The 22768-nt window shown below is 42.4% G+C and overlaps 1 protein-coding gene across 6 annotated transcripts in view; it reads left to right on the top strand.

Annotated features, from left to right (window-relative positions):
• The window catches only part of ttll7 (tubulin tyrosine ligase-like family, member 7), a 64711-nt gene that overhangs the window by 10957 nt on the left and 30986 nt on the right, over positions 1-22768 (top strand). For all 6 annotated transcript variants that reach the window (XM_046390755.1, XM_046390754.1, XM_046390757.1 and 3 more), the window contains exons 5-11: positions 623-690; positions 975-1133; positions 4965-5181; positions 6979-7143; positions 10125-10283; positions 20299-20393; positions 22362-22509. In XM_046390755.1, the coding sequence (XP_046246711.1) occupies positions 623-690; positions 975-1133; positions 4965-5181; positions 6979-7143; positions 10125-10283; positions 20299-20393; positions 22362-22509 (1011 nt within the window). The remainder of the gene's footprint in view (positions 1-622; positions 691-974; positions 1134-4964; positions 5182-6978; positions 7144-10124; positions 10284-20298; positions 20394-22361; positions 22510-22768) is intronic.

Here is a 22768-nt window from a genome sequence, read left to right as displayed (position 1 = left end):
TAATTGTGCAATCTCTTCCGAATCCCTAATTACGTCTGTCTCGTTTGGATAATAATCACGGGATCCTTTTACACTCTGCGTTCTTTTTTTTTTTCCTCTCTCCTCTCGCTCCCTCTCTCCCTCTTTTAATTCTTTTCCTTTTAGTGCTGTGAGAGTTTGTTGTCAAGTTTCAGTTCATACAAGCCTAATTAACGCCCCTGTTCAGGCTCATTTGGTCAAAGAATACAGAAAACCCAGAGTTTTTCCCTTTACCCCCCACCCCCCTTTCGGCGCATTCAAAGCAATTCATTCAACTGTCACTGCAGGAGCTTGCGATGCAGAACCAATTACCTCGGCCCCTCAGAGTTGAGATTGATCTTTTTTTTCCCCCCTTGCCTCTTCCCTCCCCAACCTTCAAATAGAATAAAAAAAATAAAAAAACACGGTAAACTAAATAAGGGTTGAGAAAGGTCTCAGCGTCACCTTTTTGTTTTGAGTCCGTAATTGGGCATAAATGTCAGAACATTGTAAGCTCACTTCAGGTTGCTGCCTTTAATGTGCTCATTTTTATGAAGGGGTAGGGGTGGAATTGAGTGGCGTAATGGCCCTAACAACATTATTATGTCTGCCTGTCCCTCTGCAGAGAATTAACCATTTCCCTGGCATGGGCGAAATCTGCCGGAAAGACTGCCTAGCAAGAAACATGTCCAAGTAAGTTGTCTGTCTCTCTTATCACACAGCATTATGGTACTTTGGTTCAGCTCCAGATGTGCAAAAACAAGAGCATTTCAAAACTCAGGATGTAGCCAGCTGGCACTCTATTGAGTTACAACTGGGGACTGGTAACGCTCCACTATTGCAACCAAAGCAAGTAGTAGAGACTGCTGTAGAAGCACAAAATGACTTTTTACTTTTGTAAAGGCAATTTATGCCTTGAAACAATGCAAGATTCCAGAGTAAATGTTGCCACTCACACCCTTTCCTTGTTTCTCCAGAATGATCAAGTGCCAGCCCCAAGAGTACAGCTTCATACCCAAAACCTGGATCTTCCCCGCCGAGTACACTCAGTTCCAGAACTACGTCAAGGAGCTACGCAGAAAACGCAAGCAGAAGACTTTTATCGTCAAACCTGCCAATGGAGCCATGGGTCACGGGTAGGTCAGAGGCTAGCAAGTGCCCCACAGCAATCTAAAGCACTGAGAGCAACGAAAGGGCAAGAAAGAGAAAGAAAGAGTGAAAGAAGCAGAAGATAGAAAGTAAAGAGAGTGAGTAAGAGGACGACAAAATTAGCAGTAGAGCAAATAGAGGACAAGCACAACAAAACAAGGCAATAAAAGGTTTGTGACCCTGACATGGGTGTCTATGGAAATAGCATTATGGCTGGGACCAGATTGAGTATTTGAGCTGAGGGGGTGTGGTGAATCTCATTGTTGGCCTCATTGTCCTCGATGGTCACACTCTCCATAAATCAGAGGTTATCGCTGCCAGTGGAGGATACACATGTGCTCCTTGCACACACACACACACACACACACACACACACACACACACACGGTGCCTGGCAGTTACTGTATTTCCTTCCCTGAAGGTCCCTGCATGTGATTATTGGATTCCTTCATGAGGCACCATCAGCAGAGACCAGTCAGACTAGAAAATGGACCGAGATGGCTGCTGCAGGGGGAGTCTGTCTCTCAATAGTGTCTCTTTATCAAAAGATGAGCAGGCTGTACCTGTATGCATATTTCATACTTGCAGTCCCATCGGGTGAGAGCCTATCTCAGGTTGCAATGTCACATTTCTATAGTATGTCTCCGCTATCATGACAGTTGCTTTCATTAAGTATTTAGAGAGACCCTATTTTTTCTGCAAGCATGGGGACATGACTCCTCTACTCCTAAATTGACCGATTTATCAGGTGTGCTTGCAGTTTCTTTGGCAACCACATGTAAAATTCCTGCAATAAGTGCACCTTTAGTGAAGCTGTTGTTTTTGTTGCCATGTCAGAGAACTGTTGATTCATCAGTTTGGAACCTGAAGTAGTGTTGCAGTTGGTATTTGGTCACATAGTAAGAAAGCTCCCTGAATCTGGGAGGAGTTTCACGTTCCACTCACTAGAAGGAGATCTTAGGGCAGAGCCACGACACCCTGGAAGAATTACTTATCCTTCCCAGGAGTTGATGAAAATAAGGAATAAGTCATTCAAAATAGACAACTGCAGCACATGTTTTAATATTAATAATTAATAATTGTGTGTAAAATAATCTCAGTAGCTGATTCTAATGTTCTATATATGAGCCCAACCCAATTTGGCACTCAAAACAAAATTGTGACCTGTGTGGAGGTCAAGTACAAGAACAAAATAAAGTGAAAATGGAAAGTGGTTTCAAGTGTGGTTGGTTTTTGGAAATGATTCTGCTTCATATGATGAAATCTAAACAAAAAGGCAAGCCAGACTGGATAAAATACACAAGTGTTTTTTGCTCTTGAGCATTTCAGAATATGTTGAAGATTCTAAGATTGTGAAACATTTATTTATTTTTCTTTTTAACTACTTCTTTGGAAACATCCCCCACATCCCTGAACTGCATGAATGAAGAGTGCATTCATCAGTGGCTCCAATAGGTGGGGATATTGAAGTACAAATAGCTCAGTGTGCTTCACTTCTCCCTCTAATTCTCTTTGAATTTGTCCTTTCTGGTATAATGTGAGCATTACTTATAACTCTGTGCTGCACTAAGCCCTTATTTATTAAAGAATAAAAGGCAGCAAAGGCTGAATTATTGCAATACATTAAGAATATGAAAGATGATGAGTTTAGCTCGTCCAGTCAACGGCAGGCGGCTCACAAGATTAGATTTTTCTCTATTTTTTGTGCATGGTGTGACGCGGCAGGAAATTAAGTTATATCTACTCCATGTAATTTATTTTTCCTTCGGCCAACTAAATGAAGTTATTGTTTGTGTCTGAAGCACAGCTTGTTATAAGGGAAACAAAATAAAAGCGCGTGCAGGGCTTAAAAAGGCGAGATCCCCTCCGGTGCCAAATTAAATAGGCAGGGGAGAGTGGGCCGTGATTATCTGACACCACAGCTCATCAATCATGTCGTCTTCTCCTCAGCTACTCCTCCTCGACTAACTAACACCGTTAACCCTGTCCTCATCATTCAGCTTGCTGTCTGCCTGTTAGAAGGGCCCCTCACATCGTCGGTCAGGCTCCCATCAGCTTATCCCTGTTCTTTTCCGTCCAAGAACTGCGATAAGCAGACCAATGAATTGCTCGTCTATAATATGGCAGTATTTTAGTTGGCAGGGGCGCATGGTGATGAAGTGTGATTGATAAACCTTAAAGTAAAGCAACATTATACTAAAAAAAGCAGCCGTACAAGCTGGAAAGCTTTTACCAAACCTTTTAAGTAAGACTTTATTTGATTGTAACCTGAAGGCAATACATGTATCCCAGTCTGGATTCACATTGAGAACCTTATTAACAATGATCCATTGTTTTTGCTTCATTTGAATTAACTAAGCAGGTGCATTCTTTGGCTAAAATGAAACAACACAGACTGAACTGTTCCTAAGACAGTTTATGTTGTGGCTGCGATTACAGAAGCCACAAAGCAGAACAATGTTTGCCCTCTGGTGGCTTGGTGCCACAATATCTCAATATCTCCAATGGTACTTTTTGAACAATCAAGTCTTTACATCTTGGCCAAATATTGTGTTTCTGTGTGTGGTATGCGTGCCTGCATGTGTATAATGGAGCCTTCCAGCCTGTGCATGTAAGCAATTTAAGTCTAGTCTGCCTTAACTATGAGTGATGGTGATATAGGTCAGTTGCGATGCTTGTACATAGTGGGAGATTGTTTAACAACGACCCCCTCACCCTCCCTGCACACATACACACACCCACACATGTACGAATAAACATACACACTTTCACATTCACAAAGTTTTGAAAATATTACCCCTTACTCTTGTGTGCACAGCCACATGAATGCACCCAAACTAACACAACTCATTCTTGAGTCCAGCGAGCACCGGCCTGCATACTATAAGGCCTGAGTGCCAGTGACATGAGACCAAAGCAAATGAATTAGAGTGGAGGTTGAAACAGAGCACAGTGTCTGCTCTTATTAACCTGCCCTCAGCTAAAAGACCCTGCTACAGCATTTGATGTACTGTGCCACTCAGACAAAGTGGAGTTGGGCTTCAGAAAAATCACAATTTTCTCCAGATGCTCGCAGAGTATTACTCAGACAAGCCAGTGTTTGTTTTGTACCAGCCATTTTTTTGTGCATTCACTTTTCAACTGTTATGTTATTTGGATGGCCAGGTAATGAACAGAAAAACAAAACTTTTGGAACGTTCGATACCCCACAGAGCCAAACAGCTTGTCCTGCTCAAACTAGACCTGAGGCATACTGCGTGCACTCATTTACATATGATTTCGGGAAAAGTTCTGCAGCAGCGGAAGGTCACATAAATATCATCCGGGCACCGTGGCTCTGACCCTCTCACTCTTGAGAGGTTGAGGTCTTCAATGTACATGTCTTTTGATGCACAGCAAAGACATATTTTCTCCTTCTGCATCTGTTGCCCCTTTAAAACATAATATGTATTATCCATTGCTTTGACAAACAGAGACAGGGCAAAGTAAATCTCGGGATGTGGAGATTTAAAGTATCACCATAAGAGACAGACGTGGCATCCCAGAAATATGACCCTGACTCTCCCTGATGACTTTGAAATAAATTATGATGTTGATACTCATAAAACCTGTATACTGTTTGGCTCTTTTTTTTTTCTTTGCTCCAACATGTACATAAGACAGTACCAATGTCATCAATCATGTTCACGGTCCCTGCTATGTGCCCATCTATCACTTTTTAATTATCTTTTTTGTCTTTACTATGTCATATTTTATTATGCTGGTGACGACACCCCAATTTCCCCCCCTGAGGATTAATAAAGTTTCTGTCTTTCCAGGATCTCACTTATCCGTAACTGCGAGAAGCTGCCAGCCCAGGAGCACTTTATCGTTCAGGAGTACCTGGACAAGCCTTTCCTGATGGAGGGATACAAGTTTGACCTGCGCATCTACATCCTTGTCACTTCCTGCGACCCGCTTCGCATTTTTCTCTACAACGATGGCCTAGTTCGCATGGGCACAGAGAAGTACCACGCACCGAGCGAGGCCAACCTGGTGAGTCACACACTGTAACACTACAAATAGTCATAAGAACAGACATTATTTGTGTATCCGTTTCCAAAGCAAAGTTACAAAGTGCTTCACAAACGTTGCACATAGACTTGGAAACACACATAGTAGACACATACAGCATAACTAATAACAGTACATGCATCTTTATCTGAGTGCCATCTGTGCACAAGGCGACTTTGATGAGTTGTAGACATACACACAACTGTTCATAGATTACTTCAGAAGGGACATACTGTACTTCGTGCGTGGCCAATCAGCGGAGTCAGAAATGCACCACACACAGACAGATAGTAAAAGTGGATTCACAGAACAATGCATTTGCTGTGTACTCCCATAAACCGGAGACATTGGCTTGTGCAGCTCAACATAATCAAATTGGACACAGGAACCCACAGAAGGACAGAGGTTTGGAAACACAATGTAATCTCCATATGATCGCAAAAACATTGCAAGTACTCATTTACAGGGTAAACAGTGCCCCAGTGCTGACAACTGTAAGGCTGTTATTTCCCTCTCTCTCTCTCAGATCCACGCACACGCACACGCACACAGAATGTGCAGGCATACTGTATGAACACAGCTGAGCGTAAATGTCCACATGCCAGATGTCTCCTGTAATATCAAGCCGCTCATATTTGCCTTCAGGTTCTGCACCTGCTGAAGCACAGTCTGTTGCTGATGGTGGGATGTACACTCACTCACACACACACACACACACACAAAGCTTCCCATCAAGCTTGATGCTTATCTATAATATGAACACACGCACACATAGACAGCCTGGACGCCTCCTGTGACACAAGTGTGTATTGTCTTACCTCGTCTGTGACACATGATGGAGTGAGTCATGCCATGGAGATGGATGTTCAATCCCACAGAGAGTGGCTCCCAGACAGCCATCAGGGGCTGGAGTGGCCTGCAGCCACAGCGTTATTACCATGCAGGTTAAGGACAAGGATGTATTGTCTCCAACACTGTTTAAAGAGAGGGATACAACAAGGGTTTCACAACAGTTACTTACAGTCAGCCACTCAGTGATGAAATGCACCATCTTTAGTTGTTGCCAGGAGACTTTTTTTTTGTTGCTTTTATTTTTGTCTAACCATATTACTTTGGAGGAAATAGTTTACTTTAAAACATGAAAAGCGTGCACACTCTGGAGGATGTTCTTTGCTGAGATAATTATCATTGTTAACAGAGGTAAAATTACACTAAAGAGAACTGTCACAGGTACTATCGCTATTTAAACACAATATACAATTTGAACACAATGCATAAAAATCATATTTCATTGCATGTGTTGTTGCACTGCCAAGCCCTTGTTTGTTTTTTTGTAGGCATTAGTATTAGATTATGGTTGCACTGGACAAGTCTCAGAACGCACCAAACTATGGAGTGGAAAGCATGCAGGTGAAAAATAGCTTAATTTCTTCTTCAGCTCAATAAATAAAGAATTCAGGAAAAAGATGAAGAGAATGATTTTAAAGCAACAATAAATAAAACATGCCATCTGGTGCAAATATGATCTGCTGTTGCTGTGACATTGTATTTTTACTGTTTGCAGAGTTTATGAAAAGAAGTTGTTTTACAAGCGCACTGCAGCCCTTAATCTCAGCTATATACCACATCTGGTCAAACTGTCATTAGATATTCTGTATTTTTTTTAAATTTTAAATAAAACGACCAGTAATGTGTGAGCATCAGTATATTCAGCTTTCAAAATTGTTCCTATTTTTCTCAGCTCTGCCTTCCCTTCCTTACTCCGTTTTGTCTCCGCAGAGCCAGCTCTACATGCATCTGACCAACTACTCAGTGAACAAACACAACGAGAACTTTGAGCGAGACGAGACGGTGGACAAAGGCAGCAAGAGGTCCATCAGCTGGTTCACCGAGTTCCTCCGCACCAACGACTACGATGTGGCCAAGTTCTGGGGAGACGTCTCTGTACGTTGAAAATCCACCCAAACACTCACAAACACGGAAACGCAGTTACGTACAGACATAGCGTGATGAATGTGTACTTGCACAAACAAAAGGATGTGTGGTATGATAACAAAACACACCACAAATGCAAACAACACGTGCATTCATCCATAAGTGTAATCTGTAAGTGTACACTCACATATACACATGCTCCTTCTACTAACAGACACAGATTTCACATAAAACACATGTAGACAAGGAACAGTTTGATATGATTTGTTGTGACAGTAATTCAGTGAGCTTTGGAGCTTTGTTTAACTCCAGGAGGAGCTCAGTGAAAACACCATTCGTGGAGGGTTGAACTCTCTTCATCTGGCCAAACAAACACGGTGTTCTTTTTCTTCCATCAAAGTCTTTTTAGAAGATTCTTTTCACTCTTGCTTTATTAATTTTTTTGTACTTATAGCCGTCTATCCAAACATACGCCCCTCTGTCTTTCTGCTACTACTCTGTCTTACTTTCTTTTCTATCCATTTCTGTAGCTCAGGGTTCTGTTAATGTTCTATTTCTATTCTTATTTTCTATTTCATTCTTGACCTCAGCTTTTTGTCCCTCTTTCTGTAGTCATTTGAGTTGTACGGTCCCTCAGTGCTTGTTCTCTGTTTTACCGTCTGTTCTCATGCTACCAGCGTTAGACCCCAGAATCAAATCCCATTGGTTATTATACTCTCCTCAAGGCAATCTTTTGTTTCTTCTTTCCTTCAACTTTCATTTTCCTTTATGCTCAGGTTAAACAAATTGTCTTTTGAGACTACTGTAGGTTTTGTGGCCAGCACTTTAACTGTTTGGCTTAGTTCTTGTTTAGGTAATGTTTCCCTTTCTTTATTCTCCTCTCTTATCCATTTTGTGTGATCTCTTCATGAGCTCCATTTTGTCCAAGTGTTAAAGTACTAGTCCCCCTCCTTCTCTTGTTTCATTTTCTTTCATCTTTCTTGTCCCTCAGTGACACACCAGAATGACACCCTCTGACTCAGACAGACTGTCCTCTTCTCTTGCTCTCTCACCATTTGTGTTCCTCTGCTCTTTCTTCAGAAGTTGTGCCACTTTGGTGTTAGTGCTGTCCGTTCGTCCTCACACACTGTGTTTTGTTTTAACTCTGTATTTACCCTCTCCTCTCTCCTGCTTTGTGCATCTTTCCTTTTACATTTTTGTTCCCCTATAGACCCAGCAGCCTGCCCTGATTCTTCCTGCTAATGGTCATGGTCAGAGTCAGAGAGTTTGTTTGCCCAAACATTGTCTGTGGGGGTTCAGAATACATTTTTTTTTTTGTGAAACACTGACATTTCTTTCATATTGAGGTATTATTGATGTGCTGCATGGGGCAGAGTGTCCAAGGGTTGACCAGCAAAACCACAGCTTTTTTATGTGCATGTAATATTGAGAGCAGCGTCTGACTACTAATGTGCTAGTTATGGAGTCCGGGGCCGTACCACCTTACCATACTGCTCTCCTGCACCCAGCAGTCAGACTGGACTGAGCGAACTGCAGACCAGTTGCACTGCAGGAGGCTCGACTGGTGAGGGGAAGCTTTGCGAGTAAGTGGGTCATAGTGAGCATGTAGTTAGTTACACATTGTCCTCTTCAGACATTAGACAGACATTAATGCTTATTTTTCTGATCCATTAAGGTCTGTTGATTTTGAAAAAATAGCCTTTTCCAAGGGATCATCTTTGTACTATAGTAGACATAGATTACCATTTAAAATGCAGTTTCAGATAGCTTGGTTTGATCTCACATGTTTTTCAGTTTTATCATACTGTTAATTGAACCAAGGAACCAGTTAGGAAAAAACCTGCTGTCTCTAGCATACAGAGACGGGAAGTGCAGTGATGCTATTAAAACAGAGATTAAATAAATAAATTTTAAATGAAAACATAAAATAATTGAAATAACTTTTTGGAAAAAAAATAATCAAAAAGGCTTATAAAACCATTTCAGCCCTACAAAACACAGGCACACAAGCTCACACATGCACAGTGCTGGGGGCTCAGGATAAGGAGGGAGGTGATGGGGGCAGGGACAAAGACACACGGCAGCCAGTACTGGGGACTTCGGGCATAAACAGTGGTAACGGGAGCAGGTGTTTGTGTTGGGCAGCCTGTGGGTCAGACGGGCGGATGGATGGACAGATGGATGAAGGTGTGTGATGACAGACAGATAGAATAGAGGAGGGGGGGCTGCTGCCTTATCAGGCCGGGGCAGGACCACCATTCCCCTCTCCTGCACCCAGCAGTCAGACAAGGGCTGAGAAAACTGCAGGCCAGCAGCACTGCATGGGACGTGACTGGTAAGGGGAAGCTTTGTGCACAGTGTGTGCATGTGTTTGTTTGTGTGTTTCAGAGTGAGCATGTTTACCCGAGTTGCACAGTGGGAGCAGGCGGGCAGGTAGCAGCCAGAAAACATACGTGCAAAGACACACACACACACAAACAAAGGTTGGAGCCACAACCACACACAGATGGGCCACCACCAGCATCGGTGAATATCTGTTTGTGAGTGAAATTAAAAAGGTTCAGTGCCAGTAGCGCTTTCTCCTCAGTTTTTAAACAATATCTTGAGACACAAGAGAATTGAGGGTCAATTTGGATTGTAGCCTTACCTCTTTTAAGAAGCTGTGGAGGTTACGGGTCTGGGGTGTGTCTGATTACTCCATTGTCAGAGTGTAATCCTAAATCTAAATGTTCAAGCGTTTTTCTCCAGTTGTAGCCTGCAATTAAAGCAGGACTACTAATTGCGCCATTTTCAGTTTAAGAAGACCTTTAATCATCTCCCGTAAAAAATAAAATAAACCTCCAGCCTGTGGTTTTTTTTTAGGATGAATGAAACTAAACTAATGACTAAAAATGAAACTGACTAAAAAAATAGGCTGGATTTGTGTTCTCTTTTTCAGTTAGGTGATTCTCTCTTTCTGTGTGTTTGTGTGTGTGTGTGTGTCCTGCCAGGAGCTGGTGGTGAAGACGCTAATTGTGGCTGAGCCCCACGTGCTGCACGCCTATCGCATGTGTCGCCCTGGCCAGCCACCAGGGAGCGACAGCGTCTGCTTTGAGGTCCTGGGCTTTGACATCATCCTGGACCGCAAACTTAAACCCTGGCTACTGGAGGTACGTATGTGTGTGGGTGTGTGTATGTGCGTGTGAGCGTGTGTGTTGATATGTGAAACCATGTAAGCTTGTTTCTTACTTTTTCCTAGTCATTTTTACTTGTCATTTCTGGCAAAAAATTTATTCCAACTACATTTAAGGAGTGTATTTACTACCTCATTTAAGGGGAAAGTTTCCTTCATTCATTTGTTTTTTTTTTAAGTAATTCTCATACACTTTCAAGTTTTACCTTTATGTAGTATGTGATGTACAACATAATAACGTTTATAATTTTTAAAACATGAAAAAATAATGAACGCGCTGTGATTCAGGATTTTTTCCTTTAAGGCGTGTAAGTGCGTGTTTGTCAGTTAGAAAGAGGAAGGCTGCAGTCTGTGGAGTCTCACTTGTCTGTGCTGCGACTGAAGTGACAGCAGCTCCTAAACTGAAGTACTGTGGCATCAGCACGAGAGAGGGAGATGTTGCCCCACACTGACAGAAAGCATAAACACACACTGATTTTGCTTACGTGCTCTCCCCCCCCGGTGCACAGAAACACACACAAACAGCCACACAGTCTCATGTATGTATTTATGCACCTCCCAACACCAGGGTGACACATTCCCATGTTAAATGAAAGGGTCGTACACAACCACAAACATTCCCACACAATTACATGCATGTGTGCATTCGCGAAACACGCGCACATGGGGAAAGAAACGCCTGCATAGACAAGAAAATGACGCCCCTTCCTTATACGAAGACGCACACGCAGAGGCTGTGGAAATATAGGTCAGCATGGCAGGTTGACTTGCAAGACACACGCCCTTCTTTCTCTCAGTGTCAGTCTCTCAAGTGTCACTCATTCAGGAGATGGATTCGAGTTCAGATTCCACTCCAGGATTTCTGTCTCGCCGTTGTGATGTCAGCCAGTCAGTTAAAGCGTGACCTAAATCCTTTAACCCAAAGTGGCGGTGTGCCTCCCCCCCCCCACCTTTCCCACAAATTGACTCAAGGATGGGAAATGCCTCTGGGATAATTGTTTGTTTTTCCCCCATCATGCCAACCCAAAAAAAACCTTGCGATTTACAAAAAATGTTTGATATGAAAGAAAAAAAAGTGACATTTTATAGTTGGTTGGTGTTTTCAGAGGAGTCATCGTGGAATTAGGGTGTTATAATTACGCTACCTGACTTTTTTTGTGTGGTTGAGCAGTTGCACTATATGACAAAAGGGATGTACAAGAGAGAGCAAGAGGATGGTGTTCCTTTTGACTGCTGGTGCACTGTGACAGTATGTATGCGTTTTGTGTGTGTGTGTGTAAAATTGTGTATGAGACATGGCAAACAGCCGTGAATGCAGTTGTTCCACTCCAGCAGTAATGATCCCCCCTGTGCTACTAGCAGCTCTCTATAACTCTCATCAATTAACATCTCACACTCACACACACACATGCACACAACCAACCCTGTTTCTTTTTCACGCAACATTTACAGCAACAATCATTTATTTCCAAAATTCATCTGATTAGTCAGGGGATAGTTGCAAGCACAGAGACCCCTTCTCACATCCACACTGTGTACGCTGTCAAGCCTGAAAATAACTTCATTACCACTTTTTAGCCTGTTGAGGTTCATTCCTATTCAGTAAGGATGCTACACGCAGCCGGGCCCATAGGCTCGTTGCCACGAACGCTACCCTATGGCAAGCCCTGAGGTCCAAATTTAATGTTTCAGGAAATCACTTAGCAACATTTGTGGCAATCTGAACCTATTTCACCCCATTTCACCATTTTTTAAAATTTTGCCAACTCCCTGAGTACCGAAACAGTAAAAATTGTGTCAGGAATTGAAACACAATCTAGGTCTTATAGGTTTGTTTTGAATTTGTGGACTTCACCTCTCAGGTTTCCTTATTGGTGTCACAGTGAATTACACGTGCCACGGCTCGTTTGGGCTTCACCCAGACTGCTGTTCCGACAATGTCTTCCTCTCTTACTCTTTAAAACGTCAAAGTTGGTTGTTGGACACGCAAACTCGCAGCCAGGAAATGAAAGTTCAACCTGTGTAAACTTCAAGCCAGTCGGATACCTGAAAGCTAGATGGTATCATATGGAAGAAACTGTCAAGTGACATTAGTCCTGCCCTTTTTATTTGTATTTTTGTCTGCTGTTTTCTGACTGTGTGTAGGAGGCTGGGGAGGGAATAGGAGCATGATTGCCTCCAATTACACCCTCCAGAAAATAGCCTTTTTTGGGGGGGGGGGTACAAGTATTCAAAATAGTGAAACTCCAAACTCCTGTGATTAGAGGATATGTTTGCCTCTATCTTGCAACTGCAAGAATACCACTGTGCAAGATACAATACACCAGCTCTTTGTAAGGAGACAAGCACAAAGAGAAATCATTGCAAATATACCGATAACGAATTCGGATACTCAAGAGGAACAATCCACAGACCAGAGCACACCTGCTAAATAGCTTGTCACAGGGGTGAAAACAGAGAAGGCAAGAGTGATGCTGCATAAACCAAGGCCAGGCATCAAACAGGAGCATTGTGCTCAGAGCAAGTACAGAAAGGGGAGAAGAGAATGTAAAAAAGAGAGAGAGAGTCAGGCTTTTGTGTGATCCTTATCTTAATTCAGCAGGGTTTTCAACACAAGTTTTACCTCCTATTGACGTTCGAACATCAGCAATACATAGATGCACACACACACACATACACACACACTCTCTCTCTCTCAAATGGTGTAACCCGAGACGTTCACTTTCATTAAACCAGCCCAGACAGCATCTGTGTCTCGTATAGGAAAGGCGTTTCATTGAGCCGTGATCTTCTCTTCACACACACACACACACACAGTACATATTCACACACAGTCTGCTTAGACTGTGGTTTGTGTAGTCAGTTCCAAGGCTTTGGCTTTAAGGGCTTCATTGAGTGTTTTCTTTGTCTTTTGAAAGCGGGAAAAGAAAAATGCAGGAAATATAATCGATGGATAAATGCACATAAATTTGGTTTAGCTAAGGGAGTGCCTCATGACGTGGGCTTTAATCATAAATTCTGCTAGCAAGTGGTGGTGTCTTCAAATCTGGGTGCACAGGTCAAAGAGGAGTGCGAGTCATAGGGAGTACATTTCCTCAGTGGCAAAATATCTTAAGTTTATCCAGAGCCCATGTGCTGTAAGCCAGCATGACAAATAATGTCAACCAGACTGAGAAAAATGGAGAAAATATTATTAGAAGTTTAGTGGGTGACGGGAGAGGACAAGAGAATATAAAAAAAAAACTATTCCTTTTAACGCTCCACCCCTTGTGTTTGAAACAGAGAGCACAATTTATCGTTGGCATGAGGTCCTGATCGGTGCTCGTGGACCCCCAACACAAGGACGAGTGGTTTGAGACCCAGCCTCATTACAGGCTCTGGCTCGCATCTTTTTTTTTTTTAACCCCACATGCAGAAGAAAAAAGGGTCCAGCTGGTCAACTCTAAATAAAAAGAAACAATAATTAGAAACCTGCCTGGTTCATGTGAAGTGTCAGGCTCCAGACAGCTCAAAGGCTGGTCGGCCTGCTTGTTAGGACCACAGTCGCTGTGTGTGCGTGCATGTAAATAAATGTTTGTTTGTGTTTTCTTAGTGTGTGTGTGTGTGTGGTGTGTGAATGAGAGCATACAGCAGGTAATGTATGTGTGTTTGTCTGCTCTATGAACATGCATATGCACTATGAAAGCCAATGCAGCTGAGGGTGTTTCTGTGTTTCTTGTGAATATATCTATTCCCATGTGTGTGTGAGTATCTGGATGTGTGGTCTTAGTGCCTCCGGGAATACTCCTCTGTAGTGTGTGTGTGTGTGTGTGTGTGTGTGGTTAGCTATTCTCATCAGCCTACCAAACTAACTCCAGCCCAGAACCCGTCCTTTTATCCAGTTGGACAGGCAGGAATTCTCCTTCAAACACAAACCAGATCAAATCAGTGAGTAAGAGAATAAAGAGAGGAGAAGGAAACCTTGTTTCCCAATTTTCATGGTCTTTAACATGTAACTGCTCAGTATAAAAATGCCATTGCGCACAGGAGCTTAGGCCTTGTGATTATTGATGGCTGCAACTTGACGATCATCTCCTCATCCATCTCTTTCGCTCTTTCTAGCCCTTCTGGTCTGGTTTTGCAGAGTGATTGGCAGCTAATGAGGCAGGCATGGTTCGGTCAACCATGGCGTGGGTTTTGTTTGTGTCTCAGTTTAGGTGTGTGTGTGAATGGGCATTACGACAACAGACCAACAGACTGCAGCTGGACTGCATCCCTAAGGGCGGTGATTCTTCACCTCAGTCCTCCCTCCCTTCACCCCTTCCTGAAACTTTCCTCTCTTTCTGTTCTCTGTCCCCAATTGTTTCAAGATGAGTTTGGTTTGCCTGTCTGTCTCTCAGAGCCAACATAATCCAGACTTCCTTTTCTTTTGAGTGTGTGTGTGTGTGTGTGCGTGTTTGTGATGGGCGTGTGTTTGTGGGAAGTAAGCCGCGCTGGCAAGTGTAAACAGATGCCACGATACACACAAACAACTGGATATTTTTTTAATTTTACTCTCCCACATGCGCAACACACACAAACGCACACTGCAAACAAATTAACTACTGAAACTACTGAAAATACAGCTAATTTCCTGTGTGGAATAAATAGTGCCTCACACTTAAATAAGCTTTCAATTGAAATTCTGTTTCATCAGTGCAGAATGAAATGAAAATTGTATGTTCTTATATCTCTTCATTAAAGTCTAAAGAGTAGACATTTAAAGCATAGCTGTTCTCCTCAGAGTTTTAGGAGAAGGATTTAGAGTTTAGCCTGCCTTTCAGATATTTCCTCAGGAAATCTGAGTGTTTTCTAACCCCTACAACAGCCGGGTCGAACATAATTGTGTATTCAAGGTGATTAAGGAGGAATTTACTTGCTACCTGTGCTCTCTAAATAATCTTCATCCCCCCATGATTGAATTTTCTAGGGTGAAAAATGATAGAAGGAAATACATACAGTTTGATATACTCAATTATCTCTCAGAGTCTTCTCTTCCACAATTTCACCTTTCATTCTCCTTTTGCCTTTGATTAATCTTTAACTCTAAGCATGATTCATTCTTATTTAAATGTACATGGATGTCGTCCTTAGCTCTGAGGGGGTGTCCCTTCTCCCTGTGAACCCTAGGTGGCAGTAGTTACCTGCGAGCCGCTCTCTGGCTTATAAGAGGTTTATTAAAGAATAATTAGAATGATGTATGGGACTGTCTGTCTCTATCCACATCCATTTTCCCCCAACATGACTATTTCATGGAATAAGTATCAAATTAGGAGCGCACAGGCTGCGTATGTGGGGCAGTTGAAAACACACCCCAACATTTAGTCATTTATCATCAGGCATGTATGGCAGCAGTGACTGTGTGTGTTTGTGTGTGTGTGTGTGTGTGTGTGATTGAGAGGGAAGATATATATTGCATGTTTATGGGTGACATATGGAAGTGTAGTGTGTGTGGTTGAGTGTGCAATATTTATGACCTCAGGGGTGTTTCGTTGATATATTCTTGCATGTTTATAAGTACTTAAGTGGGAAATTAGGTTTGTGTGTCTGTGTGCAAACTGTGTCCACTCTTCCTCTTTTCGTGCACCTTGAAAGCACTTTTTTTTAATGTCTGTACCTGATGGCATCTTTGTGTGTTTTCAAAAAAAATTAAATAAATAAATAAAACAAAGGAAAACACACAGAGAAATAAAAAATAAAAGCAACACTCCCTGCACCCTGCCAGCCAGCCAGTCAGGCAGGTCAGGCTGACTGGTGGCTAAGCTAAGCACTGGCCTGCTCACTCCCAGGACCTTTACTAGCAGCTCAGCACGCTCAGCTAGAGTTTCCCCGTCTCTGACAGGACCACTAAAAACACCGCAAAAAGAACAAAACAGTGATTGATAAGACGGCTGAAACAAGAGAACGACTTAACATGGCGGCCAGCTGTCTGTCTTTTTGTCGCTCTGCTACTCATGCTCTCCCTCTCCCTCCCTTTCTCACTCCACCATTGTGCAGCATACACTCCATTCTGACAGCAGTTGAACTGTGCCGATACCCTTGAGTGTGCGGGGCTTGTCAAAGCAGTGGTTGTTTACACTCTGCCAGGAATAATAAGAGGGCGTCGTTTTTCTGAACCGATTAATCACGAGCAGCCCTTGCACTTGTTTGACGAATATTCCAGAAAGAATAGATGCCAATGGGGGTAAGCAATTTGTTGTGGAAAGAAAGCAGCTGATTGTTGCTGATCCATTGCCGTTGCTATGTTATTAGGATCGTTATAACACAGCAGAGGCCACAGACACGAACTGTTTTATGCCCACAACATTTTAAACAATGAGTGAGTCATATAATCATTGATTTTTTTAAATTTATTTATTCTTTTTTTTTTAACTGGATTTATTCATAAAGGAAATATTAATAATGAATTGCCGGAATCTGAGTGGTTGGCATACCGTAATATGGACTCACATTATGAGACTGACCCTGCATCCAGATCGGAGGCAAAAGAGAATTTCCCTCCAGGAAGCTAATCAGCTACAGCAAATAAAATTACACATGTAAAATTGGCTGGTTGCACTTCTGCCTCTCTGTTGGTACTTTTAACAGCTGCAATAAAGATCAGTAGTCAGGTTCGCAGTTCAAGGACAAGTCAAACCAAATGGGTGTTTGAAAAAAAAAAAAAAGAAATGCAATAAGTTTTCCCTACCAGAAGCTTTATTTCACAGCTGCCTTCATAAACACAGGCAGGTTACTTATATGTCTCAGTCACACACTTCCAGGTGCAGAAATTGAAAGAGTTATGTGCCCCTGTTCAGAGTTGAGTATGTTAAGGGTTTGCAGCTCACCCTCTGATCTTTGTATGCTTAATTGGATGATCAGATGAAGATAAACCTGTCCTGTGAAAAATTACAGACCGATATGTTCTTTTCCCTACATTTTCATTCGACTGTTTGACCAAGTGATATTTAGGTTGTGTTGATGCAATGCTGATGCTGAAACGAATCAAAGCATGAGTAAAAAGGAGTTTCTAATCTTTTCATCTGACATTTTTATTGAATGCGTCTTGGAGGAACTGAGGGCTCCTTTAAGACCCTGCCAGAGTCACTTAAGGAAATCAGAGTGGGGGTTTTGGGAGCCTACAGGGGTTCATTAGGACCAGACTGGTCCAACTTCCTCTGCCAGGGAAGGAAAGGAGAACACAGAAACACGGAGAGAGAAATGAATGAGAGAGGTAACAACCAGAGAGCGAGGGCTAGTGAGCGGTGGGGGGAGTGAGTGACCAGACGGAAAAATTGGGCGAGAGACAGCAAGAAACAGAGCCAGAAGAGAAACTAACCAGAAGAAGTGTGCGACAGGCGGAGAGTAGAAGGAGAGGTATGAACGATTGAAGGAGAGCAAAGAGAGAGACAGTGAGTGCCGCGATGCCAGTCTACTCTGTGACAGCTTGACACCGCAAATCAAACTAAGAAATGAAGACAAGTAACGAGACAACCGTCGCCAGGATCACTGCCAGTCTGGCTGTTACCTATAGGCTACGGCGCTCTAAAGCCATACTCTTTTCATTGTGGCTGTCATGTCGGGCAGTGCTCTAAATGAAAACAGACCTCTTCCGTCTTTTTCTTCTGTAGAGTTTTTTTTTTCCCTTTAGGTAAGGTACTATAGGTTGAAGTGGAGCTCTATCCCTCTCACGGAGAGATGTACTGTAGACATCATTTTATTGAGTGAAAGACTTGGATAAGGTCTTAGGTCCTTTTTTTCCTCTTTTTGTGCTGGGAGACATTTATCACCTAGCGACCCCCCCGCCTTCTGATAAATAGCCACTGTGCAGAAAAAGGCACTGACTAAGGCACATCCATACACCCCTACATCATGTTGGTGTAGATTTAGGAGCTCACTTTTTTGGTACTGGTGGATCCTTTCTCAAAAGTATTCGGCAGTGAGGGCCCAGCAGGCTCAGAGAAGGTATAGAGTTGCTTCAGGCTAACATTGACAGTTACAGCTCAGGATAAGTTCTCTTATCCTTGTGCGCTCTTATTCATTTATGTCTGGCTTTACACAGCTACATGCATTTCAACATGGGAACTTCCTTGCACAACTAACCAGAATTTGATCTAAATGGACAATGTTTCAGTAGTGACTGCTCTTTTTCTGGGCTACCTGCCCCATGGTTGGCAACACAGTCACTGCCCTGGCTCTCAGTCTTTCTTGGAGCCCGGCTGTGATGTAAATCTTACCTTACAGCACTGTTTCCAAATCTGCCACACAGCAGTAAGCATCTTTGTGTCTGGATTAGTAATGGCTACTTCAGAAGAAGGGGAGAGAAAGAGGGATGGAGTTTCTGAGTGCAACCCTTGCAAACCTTGAGATACTTTGCACATCTCTGTAAGGGAGCTTTTGCTCATTTTCAGCCAAAAATCTTCATGGTTCTGAATGGCCTGCTGCCGCACACAAATCTGTTTTCTCATTGGCTTCTTTCACTGTTCTTTACACCAAATTCCTGATTGGTGGATACAGTGAAAGTGTAATGTGCTCTAGAACGTCTGATTGGCTCAGCGTTGCTCCGTTACTGAAATCATGATTTGTGATTGGCCGTTGTGCTGCTATGATGAGACTGACTGTATCTAGTTGCTTTTTTTTTTCTCAAGGAACAGGACGAAAAATGCTTATGACATCAATACTCAGTCTGAGTGCAGATTAAGGCTACTGCTAAAGATGACTTTCCACCTAATTGGTAACAGCGATTTTCATTAGATTTGCTGATTTTCTCCAGCAAATTTCGCCATGTTGAGTCACAGTACAACAACAGTAATAACATATATTTAAATCATTAATAGCAAAAGCTAAAATAGTATGCTACAGTGCGATACACGGGACCAACATGGACTGTATGTGTTTTTTCTCCTAATTTTATCAAGCTAGTGAGCGAGGTTCTCTCCAGCACACCTAAGTCAGATATGCGTTTCTTCATTCTTCATTCATTCGATTGACAAATGCACCTTCATTGAAGCTATTACAAAGATGACATTAAAAAGGTGCCAGTAATACCACATGAAAAAGAAAATAGGTCTTTGAGCATTTAAATGACGTCAGGAAGACACCTGCCTTTTGATGAAGCATCTGCTGCATTGTGAATCGAAGTCACCTCGTAGGAAGAAGCCATTCCAGTCATGGTCACAAGTTCCCTCCATTTGCTGGTCCTTTTGTCGTCTCAAATAATCTCTTTCTCATGAGACAGGAGCAGCGTAACAAAGACTAAAAGGGGGAGAATTGAGATTTGTTGTGTCAGGTGTAATAACTGATATCTGAATACCTTCCACCTGTACTAGAAATTGTTCTGTTAAGAAAGGTAGGCAGCTCTTGAATTTTTCCCTGGGTGATGCTGGCTTTTGTTCCTCAAACCACAGATGGCTTATTCTGTTCTCGCTCAGTTGACTCTTTCTGAGCACTCTCTGACTGTATATGATGCCATTGAGCTGAGTGGTGGCAATTCCCTGATGCTCACAAACAGATTATTGGTGGCAGCGGTACGGAGAGGCGTTGCAGTGCCTGGCATACTTAGGTTACAAACTCATGGACCGCTTGCTGTGATTGACTGAAAAGGGCAAGGTCGCCAATCTGGTGGCAGTTTAACCTACACAATCTGTTCGTGTGCATGCACTCATACACACATATGCTCTTATTCTTCATACACAAGCATATCAATGTCAGACAGGATTTATGCCTAGGCAAAGGCTAAAAGTTCCAAAGTGTCCTTGGAAGAGAAAATAAACCTTCCCTTCCCATCTCTTTCTCTCATTCTCTTCTCTCCTTTTGGTGGGAACAGATCTCTTTCTTCCAAAGATGCCCTAAATCCACTCCTGTAATTGCACAGCATTTCTGTCTTCTGAATTGAGACAAAAGGAAAAAAAAAATGAGATGAAGTATGAAAAAAACTAAAAAAAAAAAAAACCCAGAATATTCTTTGAATGTTTCTCTCCTCTTCTCTCTGGCAGATCAATCGAGCTCCGAGCTTTGGGACCGATCAGAAGATTGATTACGATGTGAAGAAAGGGGTGTTGCTGAATGCGCTCAAACTCCTCAACATTCGGTACTGTTCTCCACCATGGTTATACACACAAATCATCCTGCTCGCAGATAGACAAGCATGAATTGTGTCTAGAGGCCCATTAAGTTTCAGATGCACAGACAGGCAAAGCTCCCGTCAAACCTTATTTTCTTATTTATTATTTTTTAATTTCTCTGAATGTTTGAGGTTTTCAATCAATTCTTGGCAGCCCTGAAAACTTTGGAATTACTTTGATTCACTGTGAAATTGAGCCTTCATCTTGTTATGTTTTCAAACTGTTGACACAGTAGGGACATCACTCTGAAATTAAAAAAAATACTTATGTATGTATGTGTTGGTCCCGCTTTACTGGATACAAAGACAGACAATACCCATGGTGCAAAGCCTCTATTGTTCACTTTGTGCACCCTTCAATCAGAGACGCTATCTCTCTCTCTTTGTGTGTCCGTGTGTGTGTGTGAGATAGAAACAGGATAACAGTTATGCTATCTGTGTGTACCCTTCTTTGTGTATTTACATTTAAGCTTCCTGTGTTGCTCTTTTACTCTGCTTTTGCGGGTCTATCTGTTTGCCTTATTTAGGTTATGCATACTGTCGTTGTTGTGTAATATATTTTTATAATGTATTTTTTTTGTGGTGTGTGTTTGCTGGTATGCTTTTTTTTTTTTTTGTCCCCTGGCTACAGTAAGTCTGTCCACTGATTGATCATCGTACACTAGACCTCTGGATCCCTGCTCTCTTTTTTCTCCTTCTCTTTTTCTCTTTCGTTGCTTGTCCTCCTCTTAGTGCTCTAAATATAGTCTGAAGTCGCAGACACGCGCACACGCACATGTGCACGCACGCACACATGCACACAATGGATCAATTACATGCAGCACCACAGATCTAGTTTGGCCAAGTGTGGAGCGTGGTGCAGCCATCCTACATAAAAACTCACTCCATCCTCCCGCAGAGCTTCAGTCGGCACAAACAAATCTCTTATCAAAATGATTTGTTTCGTTGCTGTTGTTTGCTGTGTTCCCACAGATTATAAGGGGAGATTTGATTAATTCATGACAAATAAATCGTAGGAGGCCTCGGAAAAAGCGGTGGGGAGCTCCTTCCACTGGACAAACTGCTTATGTTCATGCTGGAGTGAATGAGGGCTTTGTTCTACCTCACTCACTTTTTCCTTATATAGAGATGGCTTTGCTTCCCAAAAGGGTGGTGGGGTGGTGGAGGGGTGGTGTGTAAGGTCAGCTCTCAGCTCTGCTCACAACACCAACTGTATCAACGTGGGATCAATTGAGACCCGGTCGGGCATAGACATTGATAAACCTCAGCCCCCCAACAGCACTCAATATCCAATTTAAAGGGCCAGCGATTGACTAAAATGAATTGCCCTTACTCCAGACCGCAATGGCCCACTTGTTCAGAATTAGCTGTCTAGTCCTGTTCATCCTGGGTTTGTCGGCTTGTTTGTGTCTTAGCTCTGCCTCTTATCTCGGTATTGTTGAATGCTTTGTGAGGGATTTTTTTTTTTTTAGCAACCACAATGATGTGATCAAAAGGTAAATCCAGGTCAGTCTAGCAGCTAGTGATGAAAGTTGCATGCTGTCAAACTTCATCAAAGTCTACAGAATTCAAGAAACCCTCTTTCTGCTTATGGTATCTGTTCTTAGCAGAGTAAACAGTGATAAAGTCTTGTGTATTCTGAAAGAACCATTATAGTACGTGGTCTAGAAATCGAAAGGAGAAAGGGAAAGACCACTCAAAAAGAACAAAACAACAGTATTTCAGTCATAAAACATTTGTTTCTCAACAGCAGCTAAAACTGTGACAGAAAACTAGCGGAAAGATGCAAAGTATTATTGGAAAACAGCAAAAGTAGTCAGAGCAGCAAAAACACACTGTGACATTTGTATTCTTAGATAATGTACCTGAAGGGTGCTGCACTCTCTTCTTAAATGTGCATTCTCTTGACTCTGCACTTCTTTTGTGTTGATTCAGAGCCAGTGACAAAAAACGTAACCTTGCCCAGCAAAAGGCAGAGGCTCAGAGGCGGCTCTATGGACACGGCTCCATGAAAAAGCTCTCAGCTGCTTCTTCGGACTGGGAGAAACAACGTCACACACTGGAGCGAAGGAGAGAAGAGCTGGTGAGACACAAACAAATTATTAAACTATTGCATTTAGTTTAAACCTTATTATTCACTATATAAAAAAAGATTAGCTTTGCAAAATTGTGCTTCACATTTATATGGTTAGAAATATTCCCACCTGGGATCTACCTAGTAAAACGATCATTTTCTCTGCTGGCAACTGAGCAACTGCAGCGGAGCATCTGGGATGCTAAACACCTGCATAAGGTGGTGCACTTTGACTGTGGTCGAGGGAGTTAAGAGCTCATTCATTTCC

This window comes from Scatophagus argus, chromosome 6, assembly GCF_020382885.2.
Source record: "Scatophagus argus isolate fScaArg1 chromosome 6, fScaArg1.pri, whole genome shotgun sequence".
NCBI lineage: Eukaryota > Metazoa > Chordata > Actinopteri > Scatophagidae > Scatophagus > Scatophagus argus.
The sequence above is the reverse complement of the archived record's forward strand: the minus strand, read 5'-3'. Positions and strand labels throughout refer to the sequence as shown.